Source organism: Equus quagga, chromosome 7 (assembly GCF_021613505.1).
Source record: "Equus quagga isolate Etosha38 chromosome 7, UCLA_HA_Equagga_1.0, whole genome shotgun sequence".
NCBI lineage: Eukaryota > Metazoa > Chordata > Mammalia > Perissodactyla > Equidae > Equus > Equus quagga.
Genome location: NC_060273.1, coordinates 72,411,832 through 72,438,689, shown reverse-complemented (window position 1 = coordinate 72,438,689; position 26,858 = coordinate 72,411,832). Strand labels below are relative to the sequence as shown.

Sequence of the window (26,858 nt, the reverse complement as noted above, 5' to 3'; positions counted from 1 at the left end):
CAAAGAATATCTGAACTTGGAAATCATCTCTCCCTCCCTGTAAAACAGTAGTTCTCATCTGGGGATGCTTGTGCCCCCCAGGGGACATTTGGCAATGTCTGGACATTTTTAAGTTAGTTAATTTATTTTAAAGTGTACAATGTGGTTTTAGTATATTCACAAAGTTGTGCAACCATCACCACTATCTAATTGTCTGGACATTTTTGAATTACACGTGATCACTGTCACAATTGGGGGCGAGTTCAACTAGCATCTAATGGACAAAGGTCACGGATGCTGCTAAGTAGCCTGTGATAAACCGGACAGCCCACCACAATCGTCCGGCCCAAAATGTCAGTAGTGCAAAGACTGAGAAATCCTGCTTTATTGGAAAGAGGTTGAGGTTGGTGCAGGAGAGGATGGTGTATTTTGGTCAGAGAGACCAACAAGGCTGACCTTGAAATTATATGACAATGAATGCTGGAGAAGGAAATGGGACTGGAATGCTGATGGTGTGTGTATGTGTGTGAGGCGTGTGCTTGTGTTTATTTCCATAGTGCTGTTCATGCTCCAAAGCTACATGGTAAAAGAATAAATTTGCTAGATATTTCTACCTTGAGTGTGCAAGTAATTCCTTGGTATGTCTACTGGATGTGGAGGCTAGTATTGTATCTATAGAATCATGGACATATGAGATTACTGCAGTATCTATTCAGTCATCAAATCTGTGCTTGTTGGGCATCTTCTTACAAGTTCAGGACTGTGCTGGATGTCATGGAGAATACAGATAAGACATCAATTCATTCCTGACCTCAAAGAACTATCAGATCCAGATGGGGAGACAAAATTTAAAACATGAACAGGGAAAAACGAATTAAGTAGAAAAGGTAAACATTGCAAAACCATGTATAACTTCGTCACCAATCTCTAATACCTAGTACAGTGTTTAGCACAAAGGAGCTGCCTATACGTATTTATTAAATGACTTAGTTACACTACATTGTGTGCTGCATGCTTTGTTTCTCTTTCCTTCCCATCCGCTAGCCATCCAATTCAATAGGAAACCCTGTTGGGCCCAAAATAGATCCCTTTTTTACTTGCTTTTTATCTCTATCACTACCAAGTATATCAGGTCACTGTTGTCCCCCATCAGGACTGCTGTGATAGCTTACTGCTGGCTCCTGCTGTTTCTAATCTTGTCCATTCTACATCCATCTAGGGCAGCCAGTGTGAATCCTTAAAATGTGAAATGATCAAGGCAGTCTCTGGGTTTTAGGGATGAGGAAGAGTAAGGAGGCAGAGTTGGCCGAGTTGCACTCAGAATAGAACTCAAACCCTTCAAGGCCCTACGTGATTGATCTAGCCCTGTCTCACCTCTCCACCTTCACCTCCTGTCAACCACACCTTGGCTGTGTGTGCTCCTGCCATACTGGCCTTCTCTCTGTTCCTTGAATATTCCAAACTTTCCCACAATAGAGACTTAGCCTCCGCTGTCTTGATCTTCTGTGACACTTTGCCGAGATCTTTGTGTGGCTGGTTCTTTGAGTTTTAGACATCTTTAAAGAGGTGTGCTCTGACCAGACAGTCTAAAGTGGCCAATCCTACTTCCAAACTCACACACACACGTTGTATAATTTTCTTCCTGGCACTTATTGTCAGTCTCTGAAATTGCCTCGGTCATTGTTCATTTGTGTTGTTGCTTTGTCCCTCTTCATCTGTAGGATAGATGAGAGCAGTGACCTTTATATCTTTATCCACCACCACATCCCCAACACCTGGCACAAGAAGGGCTTCAATAAATGGTTTTGAATGAGTTTATAATATGGTATGGAATGCAGATCTTTCAGTAGTATGCGGTCCATTATTTTCATCAGGGAGAGCATCCTAAAGGAGGTGGATCTTAAACTGAGACTGGAAAAATGAGAACATTTGGATAAATGCAGCAGACATGGAAGGGCATTTGAGGGTGAGTAATCATGCAGACAAAGGCTTAGAGGTGGGATGTCATGGCCCAAGTGGTATCAGGAAGACTCTTGCATGAGTAGAGAGGAAGGTATACTCTGGAGATTGTCTCAAATCAGGATTTCTGGGGGAGGAGTTGCCAGATAATGAAGAAGCTGGAGAGACCTGCATAGGACTAGACTCAACTGGAAATGGGGATCATGCAGGCTTTTGAGGAAGAAGGTACCATCAGGAAAGGTGACAAGAATCTGCAGTGATATGCAGACGAACTGAAGACAAGAGAGCTGGAAGTTGTCCCCACGGTGTACTGCATATGATTCTTTTATGTAACTTATCAAGAGATATCATAATTATTTTTCTTTGTGTTGATCTCCTTTGTTCTCCATCTACAGATCCCAAGCTTTGTAAAGGCAGGGTCCATTCTTTGCACTTTTGTAAAGGCAGGGGTCCCTGGTGAATTCTCTCTGTCTAGCATGGTATCTAATGCCTAGGAAGCATGTTTAAACATCTGACTGAATAAATGCATAGATGATGGAGTCGGGGTACCTCAGAGGATATCTGGCAGCACCTGGAAGCTGTTGCAGTAATGAAAGGGCCTGCAGATGGCTGGGGTAACAAGTGTGGACAAACTGGACCAGCTTCAAAAACATTTCAGGGGAAATGCCAATTGGATTTAGTGCTACATTAACTATTGGTGACAAAGGGCCAAGAAGACTCCAGGGTTTCCCGTCTGAGTGCTTTGGGATATGGAGATTCTACTGATCAAGACAGGCAGATGGCGAGGGAAGGGAGAAGGAAGGAGCAGAATGCATAGTTAGGTACGTTTCATATGAGTCCACTCTGAAACATTCATACATAAATGTCTAATAAATTGTTAATGAAATCCTCTAGAATTTAGACTGGATTACATGCTTATACATGACAAATCTTGGCCAATGCTTTCTGGAATAATTCTCTCACAGCTACTGGTTATAAGGGAAGAAGAAGAGTAGGAAATAACTAGAAAAGTCATATTCTCATAAACATTTGTTTGGGAGATAGAAATGTCCATGGAATGCTCTGAGGCTTAGAAATGTGATGCACCTATCAGCTCAGTCTGGATAACTTAAAACAAAACAAGCAATACCATCTCTTTCAGGAGTGATTAGCTGATTAAAGAGAGACTCAAAAGAGATGATAAGGTTTTAATTATAAATAAATTTAGATAACTATTTGTGCATCACACTTCTGTGGTTCCCTAACACAACTCCTGATTTGTTGAAATTAATTAAATGCTGCTGCAGCATAAGAAATTTAAGCAGAGAACACTTTCTTTCCCTGATAGAAGAAAAGGACGCCTTCAGTAATGCAATGATGCCATAGAGTTTATTTTTTATTTTTATTTTTTGGCTTGCCAGAATGTTGTCTGTTTTATTTTTTTTCCCTTTTTTGTTTTTTTATTGAGTTAATGATAGGTTACAATCTTGTGAAATTTCAGTTGTACATTAATGTTTGTCATTCGTGTTGTACGTGCACCACTTCACCCTTTGTGCCCACCCCCCACCCCATCTTTCCCCTGGTATCCACTGAACTGTTCTCTTAGTCCACATTTTTAAATTCCTCATATGAGTGGAGTCATACACAGCATAGAGTTTATTATTAAAGGCTTAAAAAATTCTTTCCAGGGTCAAAACCAAAACATTTATGATGGAATCTGAAGGGGCACTGAAACAAACATGTATGTGTTCATCATCTCTGGGACAAATGGCCCCAGAGTTCCCTGTTAACTTGGGTAATCTGTTGTTAGCCTAGAAAGATCCATAAAGCTCCTTGCTACATCTGAAGTGTGCTCAGTGTCATGTTCCCCACAAATTGTTCTTCTAGATGTCATAAAATAACCCCTGTTCCTTTTCCACTCACCTTGACCTCTGATGACCACATTACTTCTTGAATGGCACATCTGGATGTTGTACCAGCTGCTCGTTACAGCTTCTGAGTACCAAATACTACAGGCTGGCACTTTCAATTTGCAATTCTTATGGAATCTACCTTTTGACCAGGGCTCTAGTCCTCACCCTTCAAGCTACGACATGAACTAAGAGTTGGAATTAAGAATTTTGGCTATAAATCAATACTGGGTGTCTCTTTTGTGCCTTGCTGGTCTAGATGAAGCATATAAATCATACGACTCAAGCTGCATACGACAGTGTAGTGCAGTGTAGTGCATTGGCCTCAGAGTCAGGCTGACCTGGGTTGTAATCCTGGCTCTGTTGCTTACTATCTGTGTCATCTTGGGCAAATCACTGAAGCACTCATCTTCAGTATCATAATTTCCTAAATTGGCATAATAAGAATACTTACCCTAGTAGGCTATTGTAAAGAGTAAATTAAATGATATAAGTAGAGCCCTGAGCTTAGTTCCCGACATACAGCAAATTCCAGGAAGTAAGCAGCAGCTTCCAGGCTCTGTTGTTGTCACTGTTGGTTCTGGGAATAAAGGGAAAGGCCCTTGTTCTCTTTCAGCCCATTCAGATTATTTGATCAGGCTAGGTTACGGACTGCGATGAGTAACAGAAGGGAAGCATTATTTCTGCCCTGAAGAGAGTCTTGCTTCCTTGCATAAGGGAGGTAACCAGGCCCCATGAGATTCAAAGGGTATTTCATGACAAAGTATTGGAAAAATGTAGCAATATGCAATGCTTCTGAAATGCCAAGTTTTTTAAGACTGAATCATTACAAAACTGTCATCCTATATCTGAGTGAAGGTGGAAAACAATAGCTATTTATTTTACTCTCTGAAAATAACTTATATCTCCTGGGCTTCTCCATACCCATACTCAATACCATGTACTTAGTACTAAGCCCCATTTGCTTAGTCCCAAGCCTACACAGATGTAGTGACTCAGTCCTCACCTGATGGGCTTGCTGTAAGAGCTCCATTCTCTCCTGAAGAATCTGACAGTCATACTCTCTGCTCTTCCTCAGCATCTGCCGCCGTAACTTTTCTACTGCCGTCCTCAACTCCTCTTGCTGTTTTTCACTTAATAATTCACCAAACTTGATAACAGTTTCTTGCTGCAGAGCATTGTACAAAGTAGCTTCTAGTTCCTGGATCCTCTGGCAAACAGAATTAGAAAAGTCTAACTTTGGAACTTAGCATTTACGTATGCTGTGTGCTCTGTACACACACATGTGTATATGAGGAGGGATGTATTATTCTAGTGTTACAGGATCACAGCAATAAAACAAATTTCAAAGCTTATCTAACTTAACTACCCTTTTGATAATCCCTTTTATAAGATTCCATAAGAGTCATCCAATCAATATGTGAACTTCCCTGATGATGGGGAATTTGTTTTCTTTCTTGGGATCCTGTCCATTTCACATACCTTTCATTTTTAGAAAGTCCTTACTTTGTTATAATAACTGTACATTCTTCTATTCTCAAATGTAGCTGAGAATAAGTTTGTTCTCTCGTCCATTTGACAGTTCTTTAAATATTTAAAGACATCTATCATGGTGGCCATACTTTTATAAATAAGTATTGCAAAGTGTTCTAAGTTGGAATAAAATACTTAAAATTGGAGATATATTTCAGGCACAAAATGCCACCTCTCTCTCACAGGACACATCTCCCTACTTAGAGATGGCCTATGGTCTCCATATTTTTCCTTTAAAATAAACATTGGAAATATGATCTGAAATAGCCTAGAGTCTTTGGAGTTGGTTTGTTTTTTAATACTCTGAGTACTACACTTGCTCTAGCTATAAAATGCCTCCTTGAGTCTTATCTTTTTTTAGATGAAGAGTCTACTGCTGCTTATATCCCAGTTGTTGTTGTTTTTTTAAATATGCTTCAGATACAGTTACCAAAATCTATAATCTTAGTCCCTGTGACTTTGACAGAGGTGAATGGACATGTCCCAGTGAGGGATGTTTTCCTAACTCTTGTCCTGGACTAAGCAGATCTCATCTTTTTAAAGTTAAATATAGTTGTCTGAAGGAGCACTCAGCTGTGGGACACACAAACACACAGCTTAATCTTATGTAGAGGGAGGGGAGGCAAGGATGAAAGGGTAGGAAGAGTGGGGAAAATCACCTCCTTCTTTATTCTCTAATTAGTGACCAGCTCTCATTTCCTCCTTTCCCCATCAAGCGATGCTCAGAATCTCCTACTCATTTTGGAGGGGGAATACTATTTCATCTTTGTGACAAGCAGGGGCTAAGTGCTTCACTTGTTTCCCAAAAGTGACTCAGGCTGCTTCCAGGAAAGCATTATAAAAACCTCTACTAGCAACCCTTGAAATCTTCCTCTTTTAAGTTTTCTCTCCTTCTCTTGAGTCATTACTGTAAATTAATGAGGCGGTCATGTTTGTGTATGGAAAAAAGAAAGGCAAGCTGTAGTCCAACATTAGGAATTATGCATTATGAATTTGGTACAGGGAAATGGGTCAAATGTGCTTCCACAATCAGCATAATTTTCTGTAGGAGAGAGAAAGCACAGCCCATCGACTGATACAGCCTTACTTATCATGGCTGGATTACAGCAGTTAAGGCCACAATGTCTGGAGTCAGATTGATACACTACCTGCTTACCAATTTGGGCAGAGTTCTTTCATTCTCTAAGCCTTCATTTCCTCATATGTAATATAGAATAATAATATTACCTATACCTCATAGGGTTGTTGTGAGAAATAAATGAATTAAAAATATACACAGCAAATATTAAATACTTTATTATTCCACCACTAGATTAGGCTCCCAAACCACTGGATTTGATTGAATAGAATTTCTCTTTAATCTACACGGCCATCCAGTCTGTCTTTCATTAAAATATTACATAGCGACATTTAATTTTTTAAAAATGAAGTATAATGAAATATTTATTAAGTATTCTAAGAATATTATAACAGCAAAGAGCTAGGGATATATTTGTTTTAAAATTGGAAGTGGAAACCGCTGAATAAATGAGCTGCATGTTGTGGTCTATTCAAGTATGTGGCTTGCAAATTAAGTAGGATGCTCTACTCCACAGAACATAATTGTAACCACGCCAGGTGTCCTGACTGCCTGGTGTACCTACCATGTATGCTTGGTCCAGAGCTTGTTTCCTGTAGTCTAGTTCTTCCTCCAGATAGCCTTTGATTTTGCAGAATTGTTCCTATAAAAAAGGGCCATATTGATAAAGAGTCAGCTTGATTAACTAGAAAGTGATATATAAATTGAATTAATCAATGTTTTCTCTAATTCCACCACAAGTCAAATCATTGTTTGTAGGGTCATAGATTTTCTCTGTTAGGGAAATATTTCACCTTTCATAGTCTCACACAGAGAATGTGAAAACCAATGGGAAGAAGCATAAAAGATAAAATGAACAGGCCACATGGAATGCTTTAAAGGATTTCTATGCCAATCCAAGACTATGTGATTAAGATAGCTTCGAAAAGGCATTAACTCATAAGCGTATCTGTGCAAATATATTGTGATGGTATATTTTTGTAAGAATGTTATGAAATGTAATATAGCAGAGTTGTAATAAAAAAACCACTTATTCAATAATAGAAAACTTTACTAATTGTACACAGATAACTTCGACCAAGTTAGCACAAAGATAGATGACAATTTAGAGAGTGGGGGTGATTCTACCCACAATGCCACTTAATGAGTGTCTGCTTGTGCCACATCCCAGTGTGAGCTGGGAGACTGAAATCTGACATTCCCCTGCTTGTCCGCAGTTTCTGTGTGCCTTTCATATTGTGAGCATCTTGCCAATAGCATTTAAAAATATACCTTAGTGTACCACATAGCCCCAAGCACAGACAACTATTTCTTTGTGTGGTTAACTGAAGGAACAACACTGGAGGAGACTTGATTGCATTGACTTCTGAGAGACTATATGTCTGCATGCTGTAATTTTGCTGGTGATTTTCCTAATTACCTCTGCGCTCCAGTGCCTAGAACAGTGTCTGGTACAGGCTGACTGCATAGTTAACATTTGTGCATTTAAAGAGTTTTCAAGGGTATTTGAATATAAACAGTTCTTATTACATGCTTTGACTTTAGAGACTAACCTCTTGGTAAAATGCCAACCCTGTGTAAAATATAAGCAAATGATGTGTAAGCTGACACTTGCCATATCAGTCTAAGTTGTTGTTCTTAGGATTGCAAGGAGTTCTATAGGATTCCCCAACGTGATAGGAATCACTACCTATTTTTTAGTAATAATAATATTAACGACAGCACAGCTATAAAATTCTATGTATTGCTGTAACTTAATAATGACTAATTCTTAGGCTTGGAGATTTGAAAAAATTTTAATTGTGGTAAAATACACACAACATAAAATTTACCATCTTAAGCATTTTTAAGTGTATAGTTCAGTAGTGTTAAGTACATTGCCATTGTTATGGAACCAATCTTCAGAACTCTTCATTTTGCAAAACTGAAACTCTGTATCAATTAAACAACTCCCCATTTCCTCCTCCTCTGAGTCCCTGACGACTATCATTTTCCCTTCTGCTTCTATGACCTTGACTGCTCTAGATACAATATATAAGTGGAACCATACAGTATGTGTCTTTTTGTGTCTGGCTTATTTCACTTAGCGTAATACGCCCTCAAGGTCCACCCATGTTGTAACATGTGTCAGAATTTCCTTCCTTCTTAAAGGCTGAATAATATTCCACTGTACATATACACCACTCATCCGTTGATAGACACTTGGGTTGCTTCCAGGTTTAAGCTATTGTGAATAATGCTGCTTCGAACATGGGTATACAATATCTCTTTGAGACCCCGCTTTCAATTATTTTGGGTATATACACAGACGTGATCTTGCTGGATCATATGGTAATTCTCTGTGTAATTTTTTGAACAACTGTCATACTGTTTTCCATAGTGGCTACATACCATTGCACCTTTCCATAAACAGTGTACAAGGATTCCAATTTCTCCACATCCTCACTAACACTTGCTATTTTCTAACTTTTTTTTGATAGTAGCCATCCTAACAGGTGTAAGGTAGCTTGGGGATTTTAAAAATCAGCATTAAATCCATCATTTCTGTAATTTCTACTCTAATTATATATGGTAGAAAAATTATTTAACCTAAGAAAAAAAAAACACCTAACTGAATTTTCTTCAGCATGAGTTTTGGAAATATTACAAAAAGACAACTTGATATTTTTAGAGACTACGACTTGAAATTGTTGAATAATACTTCTGGGAATTTTGTTCCGCAGTCTGTATACAAAATAATGAGAAGGCTACAAACTTCATCAGAGCCAGATAAAACTGGTAGAAAACAGTCATTTTTCCATTTGCCTTGTCATTTTTTTCTTCATTTTTATGATACCTCATCTTTGTACTCACCATATCACTTTCCAATTCCATCATTTTCTGATGCAGGGCAGCCTCTGCTCCCTCTATTTGCTGGATCCACTAAGGGGTAAACAAGACAGAAGTGTCTGACATGATTGCTCGATATGGTGTGTATGGTGCTGTCCCTGAGGTGCTCAGTCTCTTCCCTTTATAGCTCAGGAAGGAGCCTGAGAATTAAAGTGAAAACTGGGTGCCTGTTATCTCTTAGTTCAGAAATAAGACTGGTTTTCCAATCATTCATTCATTCATTTAACAAATGCCTTCATTGATGTATACCATGTGTCAAGCAATGTGCTAGGTAGTAGAGCTGAGATGGTGAATGTGACCAACATTTTTTTTGTCCTTATTGGAGGGAACCATGGGAAGTTTTCTTAGAAGTGATAATTGCACTGGAGCCTGAAGAATGAGTCAGAGATGAGTAGGCAAAAACAAGGGGCAAGTTCCAAGCAGAAGGGATGTCTAATTCTCTGTGGTTGGAAGGAGCATGATGAAACAAGAAGGCCAGGTGAGACTGGAGAAATGGCAATTTTTCAGCATATAAAGCTGATAACAGCCAAGGGTTGAAGACCCATTTTTGTTGAGTGGAGACATTTTAAGTCACCTGAAAAGAACTTATCTTTCCTAACACACTGAATATATCATTCTGTTATATGGCACTGATGTTAGCATTGATCAACACCCTGAATGAATTTAGACTTTGAATATTATGGTGTGAGCCTACCACATGTATGGTTTAATAGAACAAATTATTTAATGATTATCTACCAAGCCAAACATCAGCTTATCCCTCAGGGAGGCAACGGGGCATAGTAATTAAGTGTGTGGGTTCTAGAGGCAAACTACCTGGGGTCTAATCCCAATTCTAGCTTTTCATGGCTGTGTGGCCTTGAAAGGTTACCCGATTTCTCTAAGCCTCAATTTTCTTATCCGTAAAAAGGGATAAACGTGAAGAGTACAGGATGTATTTCATGTAAGGCACTAATCACAGTATATTGCATGTACTAGGTACCCAATAAATTCTACTTTTTGGTTAACATTTATTTTTGTGCTTCTGTATTATTAGAATGTGCCCCATTACCAGCTATTTCTTTGTAGTTTATCTGTGATGAATTATGTGCTGCACTAAGCATCTTTCTATATACTGGAGCCTTGACATTCACAAGGGGATGCCATGTCCAACAGCCCCTCAGCTGTAGGGAACATAGGGGAAGAAAAAAGGTATGGGGACACTCACGAGGTTCTAATTTCTCAGTTCTTGTACATACACATGGCTTCCCCCTGAAAAAAATTTCAGTCAAAAGTCATGGGTTTCTTGTAAATAGCATCATATTGCCTTTGCATATTGTGAAGCTTCATTAAAATTCTTCCTCTTGTTTGCTGCCCATTTGTCACTGAGAAACACATCCTTTTGTAAATCATGTTTAAAGAGTGCTGTGAATTTTGAAGGAGTTCTGTCACGGGCTTTGGATATAGATTTGTGTGTTAGCTCCTGCTTGTTACTACTTGTGATGCAGGACAAGTTATTGAATAGCCCATTCCTCAGTTTCCTTATGTATAGAATGAAAAAAGTGGATGAAAATAGGATGGTTGTGGGGCCAGCCCCATGGCCTAGTGATTGAAATCAGTGTGCTCTGCTTGGGCAGCCTGGGCAGCCCGGGGTTGGTTCCTGGGCATGGACCTGTACCATCTGTTGGCCGCCATGCTGTGGCAGCAAACTACATACAAAATAGAGGAAGATTGGCACAGATGTTATCTCAGGGTGAATCTTCCTCAGCAAAAAAAAAAAAAAAGAAAGAAAGAAAGAAAAGAAAAGAAAATGGGATGGCTGTGAGGAACAATGATATAATGCACATACAGCATTTAGTGCAGTACCTGGCCCATAATATATTCTCACTTAAGGCCACTGCTATTATTATTTTTAACACAAAGTCACAATAAGATTTGCTTGTTGGAAATTTGTCTAGGCTACAAATCATACTCCCATACAGTAGTTTGTGGTTTCAGAAAATTCAAGGTTGACATTTAGAATTACTTGGAGGGACAATTACTTGGAGGTAGAATCCCAAAGGAAGGAGGTGACCTTAACCTGTGAACGGCAAAGATCTGCACAAATGGCAATTGCACAGATCATCAGCACCACAAGGACAGGCTTGTGTCTCATTCATCTTGTTCCTCCCTTTCTACCACAGTGCTAAACACAGTCATCAGCCTGTGATTGTTCAACCGAACCCCCTAACCTGTCTTGCAAAGGAGGTAAGTGGAAGTATGGGCTAGTTCACCATAGCTGTAATAGACCAGTTCCTACATGCTCTGCATTGGGTACTTCCTGCTTTTTTTTCTTTTTTTCCTGAGGAAGATTAGCCCTGAGCTAATGTGTGCCAATCTCCCTCTAGTTTATACGTAGGGTGCTGCCACAGCATGGCTGACAAGTGGTGCAGGTCTGCACCCATGATCTAAACCCACGAACCTGCACCGCCAAAGCAGAGCATGCCGAACTTAACCACTATGCCACAGGGCCAGCCCCGGGTACTTCCTGCTTTTAATAGGACACTCGAGGGGAAGTTGGTGCAGTGGTTAAGAAGATCATGGCCTCTGGAAACAGACTGCTTGAGTGTGAATCCTGATTCCATCGTTTTCCAGCTGTGTGACTTGGACAGGTACCTACCTCCTCTGTGCTTCAGATTCCTCATGTGTGAAATGGGAATAACAGTAGTACCAAGACATTGGCAATTAGGACAATGCCACTCTCAAAAGAAGCACTAGGAAAGTGTAAGTCATGATCAAGTTCATGCTGCCCCCCATCCCCCAGGGCAGAGCATGGAAGGCTTTCTTCCTCCAGTCTAAGTAAGTTTGAGGCACATAAGGGCTATGTTTCCTTTTCCTTTTCCTTTCCTTCCCTTCCATAGAATTGGCCCAAGTTTCCTTTGTATCCCTAGGTTGAGGTGACTATTCTCTCAATAAAGAATCACACCCTTCATGGCCCCAACTGAACAAGACACCCTGGCTATCACTGCTGAATGAATGCAGCAGAACGGGTGTGCAGACAGTGTTTCCTTCATCTTTGTATCATGGCAACAGTGTCTCGTGGACATTCACAAACTCACTCATTCACTCCTTCAGTAAACATTTATTGATCACCTGTTAGATGTGCTGGACTGGTGGGCAAACCTGGCAAAACCAAGGGGAGGAAACAGATACCACCTTTACCCTTGTGGGGCTTAGAGTCTAGTGGACAAAGGAAAAGGGGCAGTTGCATTACAGTTATTAAAAGCCACGGTAGCAGAAGCACAGGTCACCATGGGAACGCAGAGAAAGAACAGCCACCTGGGCTTGGGTGAATAGGAAGTCTTCCCCTCTATGTGGCTGTCCAGTGATTAAGACTTAGCCAGACAGAGGTAGAAAGGGAAGAAGGTAATATCCTCTAGGCAAAGAGAACAGCATAAAGGGCCAAGGGATGCAAATAGAGGTATAGAGAGAGAGAGAGAGAGAAGACTGGGGCCCCAAAAGAATTTGTATATGGCTGGACCTGAGCTAGTGGCCAAGGAAGGAAGTGGGTGCTGGAGAAGGAGGAAAGGGCCAGATCCCAGGGGGCCTCTTGCCAAGTTCTGGATTCTGGACCTTATGTTCGGGGCGATGTGATGCTATTAATTTGCTGCGAGGACCAGAGGGAAAGTGGTAAGGTCTGTAATTAAATCGTGAAGGAAGTAAGTTTTTAAAGAGCAAATCCCAGATATCATTTCACAGGGAAATACTTCAATATGCATCCCTAACAGATAAGACCTTTTTCAAAAAAACATAACCACAACGCCATTTCCACACCTTGCAAAATTAACATTAATTCCTTTTGTCATCTGATACCCAGTCCATATTAAAATTTCCCCAGTTGTGAGCAAAATGTCCTTTTTTTCCCACACTTGGTTTGCTTGAATCAGGATGCAAGAAAGGATCATTTCAATATTTATAGCAGTCCTTCCCTTTCCCTCTGCATTTTTTTTTTTTTTTTTATGTCATTGCTTTGTTTGAGTAACTTAACTGGGTCATTTGGCCTATAGAGTTCCCTCACTGCAGATTGGAGTAAGCTGATTGCTTGCTCATGGTTTCACTTAATTTATAACAAGCCTTTTACACATTTAGGAATTAAGAAAGCACCTCAAGGAACTTACACAATTCTCATTTTATGCAACCATGTACACATGACTCTCAACCAGGCACCGATTCTCAAGGCTCCCTGAATACAGACAGTTACTGACCACCTCCACTTGGCTCTTTTCTCTCCTCTCTCTGTTCCTGCCATTTACCCGATTTAGACACAAGGGGGCTGGAGCACACTCTGTGTTGCCCTTCTGACAGTCCCCAGGTTGGGCTTTCTGAATAAGACTGAAGTGAGCCGCCACCAAGTTACAGAATCCAATGGGGACAATGGTATGTACACATCCAAGGAAAGCCTATACAAAGAGGCATACTCTGGTTTACCCCCTCTTACCAAAATCCTTCTTTATTGGCTTCCCAGCTTGGTGGGATTGCTTGAATAATGTAATTCAGAAGGTTTCCCATTTTTTAAGAATTCTATTTTTTTTTCTGCTTTTTCTCCCCAGATCCCCCCAGTACACAGTTGTATATTCTAGTTGTGGGTCCTTCTAGTTGTGGCATGTGGGACGCCACCTCAACGTGGCCCGGCGAGCGGTGCCATGTCCACGCCCAGGATCCAAACCTGTGATCCCTGGGCCGCCGAAGCAGAGCACGCGAACTTAACCTACTCGGCCACGGGGCCGGCCCCAAGAATTCTGTTTTTAAGAGACTGTAAAGCAAGAACTATCCACCCACCCCAAGTCAGTGTGTAGATTTTTCTTTTGTGTGTTCTCATTCTATCTGGGTCGTATATCACAGTGAAAACTAAAATATTTGTTAGCTATTTAATAATACAGTCATGTGCAAAAAGAATGTTCTTCAACACTACCCTGCCCTCTAGGTGTTAAGCCAGACACAGACGATTCGAATGTTAGTACAACATATTACCTTCTCTGCCAGGGACAGCACAGTGCTGGCCTGAATTATGGCCACTTGTTCTTCATTTCTCAAATTCTGTGAAGAAAGGAAGGAAGGAAAATAAGCTGAACACATTCATGATATTTACACCATTGGAAAATAGCGCCTAAATTCCTGCCATACACACTACTGCATATGCACGCATGGAAGCCTAGCAAATGTTCAACTCTTAGTAATAATTCTTCACAAAGAGTTCATTCAAAACCTGTAAAAAGCACATTGTGATTTTTAAAAATATCTCTCTAATACTGACTTTATGTTTCATTAATAGTCATATTTTGAGAAAAGCAGAAACAAAGTGAAATAAAGAGTAATCTCTTCACAGCAGTTTGATATGACTTATTGATTCTGTTCTCTCTGTTGATAATTTTTCAAGAGAAAAAATGGTGGGAGTCCTCCAACCTACATTCGTCATTCATCTAGCATCTCAATGAATGTTCCTCCCACTGAATTAATATGCCTTGACCCTGCCTGGAAGGTGTTTTTAGAAAGAAAAGGGATTATAGTTTCCGGGTACATTTTTATGGGCCTGTCACCAACCCTACAATTTAGCGGCATTTGCAACTGCATGACTGATTAATTTCATGCTGGATGCCTCCGAGCAACAGTCAGAAGGAAATTAGCTTTAATCACAGCTGATGTGGTTGGCATTCAGACCTCAAACCTGCCCAAGAAAAGCACTTTACCAGTTCCTATTTCTGCCCCTACCTTTCAGAGATCTTTACAATTGCTTAGCCAGGTTGTTTGACAAATTATTGATTCTCAGGGAGATACATCCTTAAGTGAACAAGGGGTCTCACTTGCTATTACTCTTGCTTCTCTTTAGGCAAATTCATATTTTTACTGTACTTCATCACTTCATTACTTACCCCATTATCACCTAAGATATCAAGCTGTTTTATGAGATCAGGGATGTTCACATCCTGCAAAATCAAGGAAATACATTCAAGTCAAAGACACAAAGGCGGTTACCGTTCTATCAGTGCCTGAACCCTAAGTTAGAGAAGACATTTTCAGGCTTGTACTTCTTCGGGTTGTTTTCAACCAGGCATAACCTGGTGTTACATTTCCACTCTGCTTCTTTAAAGCTCTGTGAATCTGGGAAGACTACTTAACGCTTCATTCCTCAGTTTTGCCAATTGCAAAATAAAGATAATAAATACCTCCTTCATAGGGGGATGCTGAGAATAAAGAGATTGTATATGAAAGAGTGTAGGATGTACTAAGGATTTGGAATTTGTTCATTAACTTTTTTTCTTATAATTTCCAAAACGTTTTTTCAAGTATAATAGAGTTCAGGTATGAAGAAAAGTAACAGGTAATAAATATAAATAATCAACCAATTTCATTCTAATTAATAGAATTCTGACGTGGTTGAGATTTTGACTGCCACATAGAAAACTACAGTACAGTTCCATTTTGGGGGTGTTTAGCATTAATTGCATCCTATGGAAAACAGCTGATTTTTATTATATTCCTTGAGGCAGTTTGAAGCAGCTGAACTCCATTGGGAAGCGTTCCTTTGGACATAAATCACATCCATTGGATTAGGTTGGTTGTGATTTATCTAAGAAAAAGCATCTAAAGTAAAGAGCTTTTCATTTAATTAGAATTGAATCAAAAAATTGCTTTGGTTTAAAAATTTTCATGCAGCCAGGAAGACCAGAAGTTTAAACACACGGAGAGTGGTTTAAGATGGAAGATAAGGAAGCACAATTTTACTACGTAATCCCCCCCACACACACTTTTTACCTCATTAGTACCACCTTCTCCTCTTACTTATGTTCAGATCGCAGTACAGAAGAGCCCTACCACCAGGAAGGGGAAAGTCCAGCTCGACCTCAGGTAGAGAGAAGGCAACTGAAGCAGGTCTATATGGCAGCTCAGAGTAGGGGCAGGAAGGGCCATGCAGAAGGTCAAGGAGAGACCAGGAAGAGTGGGAGGCTTCCTAGCTTTACCTCTGGATCAGATCTTCACCATGTGATTCCATTACATTGAAGGACAATATATTTTCCAGGAGATGGAGCCACCTCCATGCCACCTTAATATTTAAAATGTATTCCAATATCACTAAAGATAGTTACATTTTGTCTAAGTGAGCAACACGTTATAAACTGTAAGTCCTTCCAAAAGAGAAATCCTCCCTAAATTAAACATATCAAAAGAGATGGTGGACTAGATGATTTCAAGGCCTCTTCTAATTCTGAAATTTCAAGATTATGAATTCCAAAGCACCTAGAACAGCACAACAAAGGGACTCAACAAATACTTTTTTATCTGGCATAATTGAAATATGTTTCTTGAAGTACTGAATGTAATATTTCCTCGAGATAATTAAGGGAAGTTATCTCAATAAATACTTTGCTTCTCTATCATTCTTTATGTTACTCTGGTCTAAATAATCGTGGTTTCCTGTGCTCTTTGCTGTTACCATTCATATGTTTGTCACATATTTATTTTGTTTATGTTCTATTGACTTTCCAATAGATGGGATTATTTCCACTTCCTACACAGTTTGTATCAAAATGATATCCAGTGACTGAGAGACAAAACAGTCATGAGCAGCCTCCCCTTTTCCAATTCCCAGTTTTTCTACTTTCTACAAACATAAAAAATTAGATATCTGCCTACCTTCACACCTTCTTTCATACAGTAGATCTGTAGCGCACTCACGCCATCTGAGAATGGGTGAATTTGTAGATTAAATGGAGGGGATCGTCTCTCTCTTTCCTTGAAATACAGTGAAGAATATATGGGAATTAAAAAAAATTTAAAAAAGCAGCAACTGATTAAACTCTAAGCCAGTTGTCTGTGTTCTCTCTTTATGCTATTTCAGCAGTTTATCAAATATGTCATCTGGCAAAAAAAATCGAACTCAGGATGTTCATACTTAAATTGAATGGAAAGGAACTGATTAGTCAATGAAGAGGTATGGGAGAATTTATAGATGGTGTCATCAGTCTTGTAAGTTTTTTGATCAGAGAAATGTGGGAAGTGGAGTTCCAACTTAAACTGGATGAATATTTAGAGCTTTTAGGTGTCACAAAGAATGGTCTTTAGCCATGAAGTTTTATGGCGGCTAACAGCCTTTTGTGGATTCAATCCACTCAAGTCTTATGAGCAGGATACGTGGGCTACCAAAGATGACAACTCTTCCTTGCTGAGGAATAGCAACTGCTAACTCTATCCCAACCTAATTTGAAATAACCTCGAGAAGAAATTGGTGGCAAAATAACAAAAAAATCAAACGGTAATTTTTCTTATTTTTACGAATCAACCTACGTTCAATCAGACTCTAAACCAGATTCTGTACGATATCATCAAGATACAATTTGATTGATATGCTTAACTTAAAAAAAAAAAAGACTCTGAAATTTGATGAGATTAACCAAAGTATTTCCTAAAACAAGTTACTTTGCTTCCGAGCCTTTTGCATAAAAGCACTATAGAACAAAAAGTTTACTTACAAATTCGAGTCTAACAATAAAATATTTTTGTACACAGCATATTTTGAAATGTAGTTCTTGAGATAACATTATTATGAGTCAGAATGCAATGAAGGATGGAAATGATTATTTAAAAGCAATAAAATATTGATAAAGTTTGAAATCTGTTATTTAAATCATTTAAAAATTATTCATTAGCTTGTTCATAAAGGCAATGGTATTGAAAAGTACAGTGTCTGAGCAGGTAATTCTGAGTTGCATCAATGCTTTTCCACTTACTGGTCACAGGACTTGGGCAAATTATTTAACCTCAGTTGCCTCATCTATAAAATCTTGATTGTGGTTGTGAGGGCCAAAGAGAGTATACATCTGAAATGTTTAATTCAGCACCTCGCACATAGGACGTGCTCAGTGCACGTTAATCGGCACGATTATTTTTATTATCATTATCATCATCATTTCCTTACTTCTAGCTCTAGGTTTCGAAACTCCAGCAGCTCATTCTGGTCTCTGGCATCCTGCAGTTCCTGTTGTAACCGGTGATTTTCTGCCTCCTGTTTTTCTATCTAATAAAGTAAATCCTCAAGTTAGGTGAACATTGCAAAGAGCATCTCCAATTTGCAAAGCAAGCATGGCTAGCATTCATTACTCAGTGAATAAATCATCTAGACTATGAAAATGGATCCCACAGACATGTGAAGAAAAGAAGTCTTTGGCTTTCCTTCTAGTTACCCTTCAGTTGAGTTTTTTGGTCATAGAGGAAAATGCTGGGGGACATCTCCATTCATCGAGATAAAGTCTAGGGACCCCGTGAATACTGAATCGGAGAGTACTCACTACGCCCTTGCTGTGGGTCAAGGACAGTGTCTTAGAACTAGAATTAATGGTGTAAATAGTAGAGACGGACACCTCTTATTTCTGAAGTTACAAGTCATCGGATAAATAATTTTTTAAAAACAATTTTGATCACATACAGAACACATACAGAACTCCTCAATATGGAATTCAAAAATCTTAATAATCTGGTCGCCACCTAGCTTTCCAGTTTTAAATGTTGTCACTGTCATCTCTACACACACCACAACATATGATCACACACACACTAGAATCTAGAAACCCAGATTTACCCTAGGGACTGACCACACCAGGAGCTCTGTCTGTGCTCATCTGTCTGCCTGAAAAATGCTCCCTCATTTCTTTCACTTCCTTGAACACCAAGCTCTAACGTCTTCTATAAGAGGCTTCCCCTGTCTACCCACTGAGAAGAGACACCTCTTCCTTCTGTTTTCCTATAGGACCTCTAGTATAACCTGATGAAACATGGAATTAAGTTAGCTGTGTACAAACATGCCTTCCCCTATAGACAGGGTCCATGTCTACTAGGGATCAGCACATTTTCCCGTCCTGCAATAGGTTTTGCACTGCCTTTGATATTAGCCGTGTGGGTGGGCCTTATGCACAGTAACTACTTAAAATATTAAAGTTAGAAATAAAGTACCAGGATTTTTATCACAGGATAAATCTTACTTTCCCGAGTATACACACTTGAAGTAGGATGTTTAACTTTCTTGTCACTTTGGTTTTCTTTTACTCTTAGAAGCCTGAGCTCAAAAATTCCCCTTTTAGCCCAAAGAAATTAAGACCAAAGGAAATCAGACAGAAGACATAATGGAAATCATTTGTAGACGATAAGGAAATTTAATAATACATTACTGGGCCTCTCTGAGACTACTAAAATCCTCTTTTTCTCAAAGTCTCATGATATAGAAAAATAAAAATGGGGAGACAGTGAGATATCACGAGACATTAATTAATGTAGTCAACTCAAGTTTTTTACACTAGATTTTTGTGGTCTAGTGAACTTTCGAAAGATTTTAGAAGTTGACTTAGATCACAAAAGAGATTCTGCTTCTTAGAGTCTTGGATTGGGATCAGAGGTGGGGTATTTGGGGAGATCCCTGGTTCTAGTGGTTAGCACTGGCAGTTGGATCAGTGGTTCACAAGGTTGCAATTCATAGACCAGAGCCAATGTCTGATGAAGTTTCTGTACAGGGATGCTTAACCTTTCTGAGAGTACCTCTTCTCAATCCTGGAATACCCATCCACCTTCTAGATATCAGCTCTGTCTCTCATGAAATGGAAAGTGAGATAGGATGCCCTAACTTTGTCGGCCCAGGGGGGAGGGGGGACATGTATCTTCTTTCCTTTCTCATGCTTACAGGGGTGTTGTGGTTAATTTTTATTGCTTGCCAAGGCTAGTGAATCTTGGTAGAAATAATTCTAAAATAATTTCTACATAACTGGGGGTCGACTTCCACAATTGTTTCCCTTATTCAAATGGGTTTTCAAATTCTGTTTTTGTCAAGAACAATATAAGATTATTTTGCAATCTTCTCACTAGATTTGTGGAAGGTAAATACCAAAGGAAAAGCCACTTCTGAACTTAAAATATCTGTTGTATTTCATTGCCTCAAATCAAAAGCCCATGTTTAGATAACCAAAATTAATTATACCTACAGTCATGTGCCGCATAACGACATTTTGGTCAATGACAGAATGCATATATGATGGTGGTTCTATAAGATTAGTACCATATAGACTAGGTGTGCGGTAGGCTATACCATCTAGGTTTGTGTAAGTACACTCTATGAGGTTTGCACAATGACGAAATCAGCAAACAACGCATTCCTCAGAACATATCCCTGTCGTTAAGCAACACATGACTGTATTGGGCCTAAACCATGCTTTTGTGTCTTGATTTGTTGATCAACCTTCTGGACATGCTGTTTTGTGCTTTGGATGCATCTTTTAAAAATTTCTTTCATTAAAAAAATGTATAAACAACCAAGATTAGCAAAAAGGTTAAAAATGAGAACACAGTCTAAGCTAGGTTGCAGCATGGTCTTGGAGTCATAGTCTGTCACTTTTTTGCACAAAATAACAAGTCCTACTCATATTGTTTTTGTAGATGGACAACCACATAGAATGTGTGCACATGTGGGTATATATATATATGTACAGTACATATACAGTATATATATATTGTTAACAATTTGATAGGTTTCAGGGATCACATCCTTTCAAGTCGGCACAATGCCCAGCGCAGAGCCATGCACACGTGCCACTCAACTGATGGAGATGGCGGTGACAGGGATGCAGTTGAGCACGCAGCAGAGGAGAGTGCAGCGCCAGAAAAGCCTCCCCTTCCCCTGGCCCCTGTGCCACTCCTGAGAGGACCCCCTGCTGCTCCTGGATCTCTCATCATTTTCTCCTCTGCCCCACTAGGGTGTTACGCCCAACATACCTTTTCTAAAAGCTCCTGGTTTCTCTTAATGAAAAGTTGTTTATCTTCTACCCAGTGTGAATCCTGTTTGACAAAGAATATCGCGCAGTCAGCATTTCAGAGTGGCACGAAAGAGCATGTGTCGTCAAACCACTTTGCCAGAGCTGTCTTCTTTTCACCCAGTTTGTTTGCCTGCCAACGACTGGGAAATGACACCCACCCCTGCCAGCTCCTTATTCAAAGACATTGGGGCCAAAGTTGCCAGGAAAATTTAACCCTCTTTTCATTGTCACTCACTATCTCTAACTTTTTCAGTCTGAATAATCCAGGACCAGCCTTCTGGGGACTCAGAAGTGACCACACAGGCAAAAAGTGAAAAGGGTCAGAATGCACACAGGCTAGATACATATGGATGGAGAACAGTAAAATGCAGAACCATAAATGTAGCATAGAGGCAAAGAATGCAGCTTGAGGGGTGGGTCTTTGAGCAGTTTATGACCACTCTAGGCTGTTTGTACAGGCCTCCTCTTCCTCTGGCATTCTCTCTCTTGCCCAACCTCATTCGCTGTTGTAGCTGGGTTCACACTCTGGCCAGAAAAACACCAGGGACAGAAACATAGAGCTGAACATTCTGACACAGTTTGAGAAAGGTCACTGTGAAGAGCCAAGCCGTGTCCTGGATGCGGCCCATGCACAGGGTGACCTAGAGGAAGGCCGGATCGAATTGTCTGCATCTGCAGAAGTGACAGCAACCAAATGCCTACCTGCCCTTTCTGAGCCAGAGTCGCTTCCAGATCTTCAATTTTGGCTTTATACCTTAGCACCTCTGCTTGGAGCTGTTCTTGAGCCTAGTGAAATCAAAATCCAGAACTCAGTAAGTAAAGTCACAATTCAATATTTTTCTTCCTTCATTATCCTTGACTAGAACTCAACAAGTGAGAAAAAAAATAATTTTCTAAGATCAAAGGATCTTTAAAAAATGTATTTTTATTATCTAAATTCTTGCTTAAAACTTCCAGTGGCTTCCTTTACCGTCAGATTAAAATTCAAACTCTTTAGCTTGGGATTTGAGAACTCCCATGATATTTCCAATTTTTCCCCACTACTCATCAACAGAGTCCATCATCTATTCGAGATCGCCTTGTTTCCTGAATATGTCTTGTAACTCTCCACCTCTCTGTAGTTGCCCTTCTGGAAAACCTTCTGCTATTTTGCCTCTCCAAAATCTTCCCATTCTTTCAGAGCCAACTTTGTGCCCTATATCTAAATCTAACTCTAAATCCAAATCTATGTATGTATCTCTCATGTGTTTGTGTGTGGGTGTATCAGCAGTTTTGAACAATAATCTTGAACAGAGCAAGCTTACTTCAATTAGTCTAGCAATCTGTTTTTAGATTCTCTTGTGTTCTCTCCCTATACAATCTTATTTTCTGTAAAAAATTAGTTTTTTTGCTTTCTGCCCATACATATATTTTTTTCTTATCTTATGATCTAAATAGGTTCTTAGATACAAAGTTGAATAAAATCAACAATGGTAGGTATTCTTTTCTTATTCTTCATTGTGAGGAGAATGTTTCTTTAGACTGTTAAATATTATATTTACCTTTATCAGGTTAAAAAAATTCCAAAAATTCCAAGCTTAGTTTTGCTAAGAATTATTTTAACTTTGAATGGGTATTGAGTATAATCTATTTTTTCTTGTATTGAAATGACTATATCTTTCGTTTTCATTGATGCACTTTCATCTATATTATCTATTTCTGCATTTCTACTTTGTTTGAATTTACTCTGTTGCTCTTTTTCTAACATCTTGATTTGTTTTAGACTGTTTTGCTCAGAATGGTAAGTTTTTTGACTTTAATGGCTAGAGATAATGCTACACTGTTATTTAGATGGGAGAGCGAGACGAGAGAAAGAGAACTGGTTTCTATGTCATCACCTCTCCAAAAAACAAGGCCTATGCTATTATTCTAATTGACTAGTCTTATGTTGGTAAGAATGCTTAGTAAATACTGACAATGAAAACCACAACTATTATAGTATTAGGGCATAAATATGAAGGCACATACTTACATCCCTTTCTAATGATTGCTGTCCTGTCCATTCCAAATAAAAAACAGTGGGTTTTTAAAAATATGTTTACTCACTTATGTATATGTATGTGCATGCATGTGTGTATGCTACCATTTAAAATATATAACTGTAATATCTATCCTTTCCCACTAAACAAGTAACAATAGTTCCAATAACTCTCCTCAGCATACCGTAGTCTCTAAATGAGAAATAGGATAAAGTCACTGGGTGGTCCCATGCCTCCTTGGCCCATGTAAACTACTCTATGAGGCAGCTATGGCTTGGTGAGTATGACTCTGAACTCAGAAGGCCTGGGTTCAAATCCTAGCTTTAATCTACCTATGCTACATATTCCGGTTTTAACCCAACTCAGCTACATTTAACCCCTTCTAAGCTATTATTTTCTCTCCTGTTAAAAGGATATATAATAGTATCTAACTCATGGGGTTGTTTTAGGATTACATGAGATAATGTATGTGAAGTGCTTGGCACAATGCCTGGAACACAGCAAGCACTCAATAAATTTTAAGTATTACTATTGTGTGTCTCTCTTTTTTTTGAAATGGGCATGTGAGAGGCAGTTGTGACATAATAGAAAGAACATTTGACCGGTAAGATTTGAATTGGAATTCCAGTTTTCTATTTATTAGCTGTGTGATCTTGGGCAATTCGCTCAATCTCTCTGAGCCTCAAATTCCTCTTTCATAAAATACTTGCCTTAAAGAGTTGTCACAAAGATTAAATGAGATATTGCCAGTGAAAATTCTTGGTAAGCTGTCAATATAATGCTGTGCACTTATTAACTAAGAAAAGAAACGGACTAACTATTGTTTTTGAAAGATAAAAGTTTTTTTTTCTAAGCAAGAATTCATTAAAAAAATGGATTATGAAAATTCAATATTGTCTAGCTTTGAAAATATTCAGTTTTCAAACAGCAAGAATGAGAGCTGTATACTCGATTATCTTTAAAGGAACAAAAGCATCGATCTAAGCTGGTTCTAACGTCTCCAGATCCAAGGTTTGTTGACATAAAAGATAAAACAGTTCAAAAGCTGCAGTGGAGAGAAAGGTACAGGGACAGCTATCGTACTGATATTGTTATGTTCATGATACTTTCATGCCACGACTGCCGTAGGCCAATTCAGAGCACCCTCCCCAGCTGTACACTAACCTTGGCTTCTCTTTCAGCATCGAGGATGCCTCCAGTCTGCTCCTGTAGGAGGGCATATGCTCTCTGGAGGGCCTGGTATTCTTTTGTTAATTGTCGAAATCGTAGCTCAGATTCTTCAGCTGCCAAACTCTTGAGGTTAAAAAAAAAAAGCCGAACAATAATTATGTTATGTTAAGGTCCTGTGTTCAATGTGAAATACTGACATTTGTCCACTTTTTTTTTTTTTTATTTTTTTTTTTTTTAAAGATTTTATTATTTCCTTTTTCTCCCCAAAGCCCCCCAGTACATAGTTGTATATTTCTTGTTGTGGGTTCCTCTAGTTGTGGTATGTGGGACGCTGCCTCAGCGTGGTTTGATGAGCAGTGCCATGTCTGCGCCCAGGATTCGAACCAACGAAACACTGGGCCGCCTGCAGCGGAGCGCGCGAACTTAACCACTCGGCCACCGGGCCAGCCCCGACATTTGTCCACTTTTTAAAGAGAAGTTAAAAGTTTGATTTTGGATTCTATGTGATTTTATTCTTAATACTAAAGTATTTGTATGGACACAAATACTATAATACTTTCAAGAAGGACATTGGAGAAATAATTAAGTATTTATTTTAGTAAAAGAAGCATTTGTTTATTTATTCATTTCTGACTATTACCTATTTGGGCTTGGATTACAGTCAATTTTGGATCCAAATGAGAACTTATACCCAGATTTGGATCCAAATTTGAGGAAATGATATTCAGAGTTTTAGTCTCAAGTCTTTAAAACACATTCATATCCAATAGCTTCTTCCCCAGATAAATTACAAAAACATAGTTTTACAGCTTTAGATTTCAAACTTCAGAGTACAATATAATCGCCAGGGAGTTTTGCGAAAAATGCAGATTTGGGGGTTCCACCCCCAAGAACCTGAGTCAGGAGTTGCGTGGTAGAGCTCAGGAATCTTCATTGTTATTGAACCCCTAGATGATCCTGATGAAGATGGGCTATGGTGTACAGTTTGCTAAATACTGTCTTAGATTGTATCTAAAAGCTCGTTCTTCTAGGCTTCTTCCTTGGTTCACACCTTCCCCAGATGAAGAATGTGGGAGAGTAACTTCCATTTTGAAAGAAGTCTTCAAGTTACAGAGCTGACTTCAGAGAAGTTTCTAAGGCTACAGGATATAGGGGAAGCTATTTTCTAAGAGGTAACAAAGTCAAGCGTGGTCTCAAAATTGTGAAATCATTTTGCGCCGTTCATAAAGGAGAAAAAAAGTGAAATATTTTTTCTCCCCATTAAAGGAAAGATTTGGTGACAATATCACAAAAGACTAGAGAAGAGGATAAGCTTACTTCATCCAAGTCATCGTCAGGAGTGGCCGGTGTTCGGTCTGTTCTAAATGAGGCCATGGACGATGTCTCTGAATCCATGGAGTCCTCATCATAGCCAATAAATGGGTCCAAAACAGGCCTCTAATGGAAGGAAAGTACATATTTACTGACACGACTAAACGTGGGGAAGGTTGATATACTATTAAAGCACTGTCAACTGGCAGACATGTAAGCGAACATAGAAGACATGGATCCTTCAATGCTTCTTTGATGAAATGAAAATATTGAGCATGAACACAGTAATTCCAGTAAACGTTTGTCCTATATTATTTCACTTCTGATGTTTTTGCAGAAGATTCATTAATATTTGGCTCTTTTCATAGACACATTGGAGCCTTTTTTATATTACGTTTTATACAATGATGAGTTCATGTGATATACTCTTTCCAGTATTTAAAATACAATCAAGAGACTCTGAAACTCTAGGCATCTATGTGAAGGAGATTATCAGGTACTGTCTTATCATCTAATTCCATATTCAAATCAAGTTATATACTTGCTAAAAACAAAAATCAAACAGACTAAATAACAAAATTTTGTGGATTATAAGAGGCTATGCAGATATTGGTGGCTTGGGAGTATCATTATCAATAATAATGTGCAAGTGAGTAATAAAAATATATTAATTAATTATAGGTGGATATCAGATGTTAATATTATTCAATGGGGGACATCAAATCATATGTATCTCTTGCACGTTCCTGGAATGTGACTCTTCAATTTCTCAGATAACCCTTTCTATGTCAAACCTGGTGGCTTCTTCATTCAGAGAAAGTCATATTACAGTAAATCCATTTAAGTGAAAATCCACAACACAGTCATTTTTGGACTTCTGAGAACTATCAAGAGAAGAGATTTTCTTCAAGCAAATAAAGCCTATGGTTTGCTGCAGTTCAGGAACATCTAATTTATCACATTTTTGCAGCAAGATTCCTTGGCAAGCCTCGCTTCTCTGTTTGGGACAAAAGCCTGATAACCTAGTTTTCTCATTACCTTAATTGGCTTGGAACTTCTTCTATGCTTTCTCCTACGGATGAGCTTTTCTCGGTCCTGGAAAACAGATGAAGGACTTTTCAGATCTTGAGTTCGTACATATTTCCCCATAGGTTATTTATTTATTTATTTTTGCAAAGACAAAGTTGTTTTTCCCCTGAAGCATTACAATATTTAAAATAAG

The 26,858-nt window shown here is 39.0% G+C and overlaps 1 protein-coding gene across 5 annotated transcripts in view; it reads right to left on the bottom strand.

Annotated features, from left to right (window-relative positions):
- JAKMIP2 (janus kinase and microtubule interacting protein 2) overlaps positions 1-26,858 on the bottom strand; it is a 146,832-nt gene that overhangs the window by 10,737 nt on the left and 109,237 nt on the right. For 4 of the 5 annotated variants that reach the window (XM_046667300.1, XM_046667303.1, XM_046667302.1 and 1 more), the window contains exons 8-19: positions 26,675-26,731; positions 25,643-25,762; positions 24,320-24,448; positions 21,840-21,923; positions 21,097-21,159; positions 18,260-18,358; positions 16,978-17,076; positions 15,216-15,269; positions 14,317-14,382; positions 9,292-9,360; positions 7,004-7,081; positions 4,834-5,037 (exon numbers count right to left, since the gene is read on the bottom strand). In XM_046667300.1, the coding sequence (XP_046523256.1) occupies positions 4,834-5,037; positions 7,004-7,081; positions 9,292-9,360; positions 14,317-14,382; positions 15,216-15,269; positions 16,978-17,076; positions 18,260-18,358; positions 21,097-21,159; positions 21,840-21,923; positions 24,320-24,448; positions 25,643-25,762; positions 26,675-26,731 (1,122 nt within the window). The remainder of the gene's footprint in view (positions 1-4,833; positions 5,038-7,003; positions 7,082-9,291; positions 9,361-14,316; positions 14,383-15,215; positions 15,270-16,977; positions 17,077-18,259; positions 18,359-21,096; positions 21,160-21,839; positions 21,924-24,319; positions 24,449-25,642; positions 25,763-26,674; positions 26,732-26,858) is intronic. The other variant, XM_046667305.1, reaches the window with a different exon arrangement.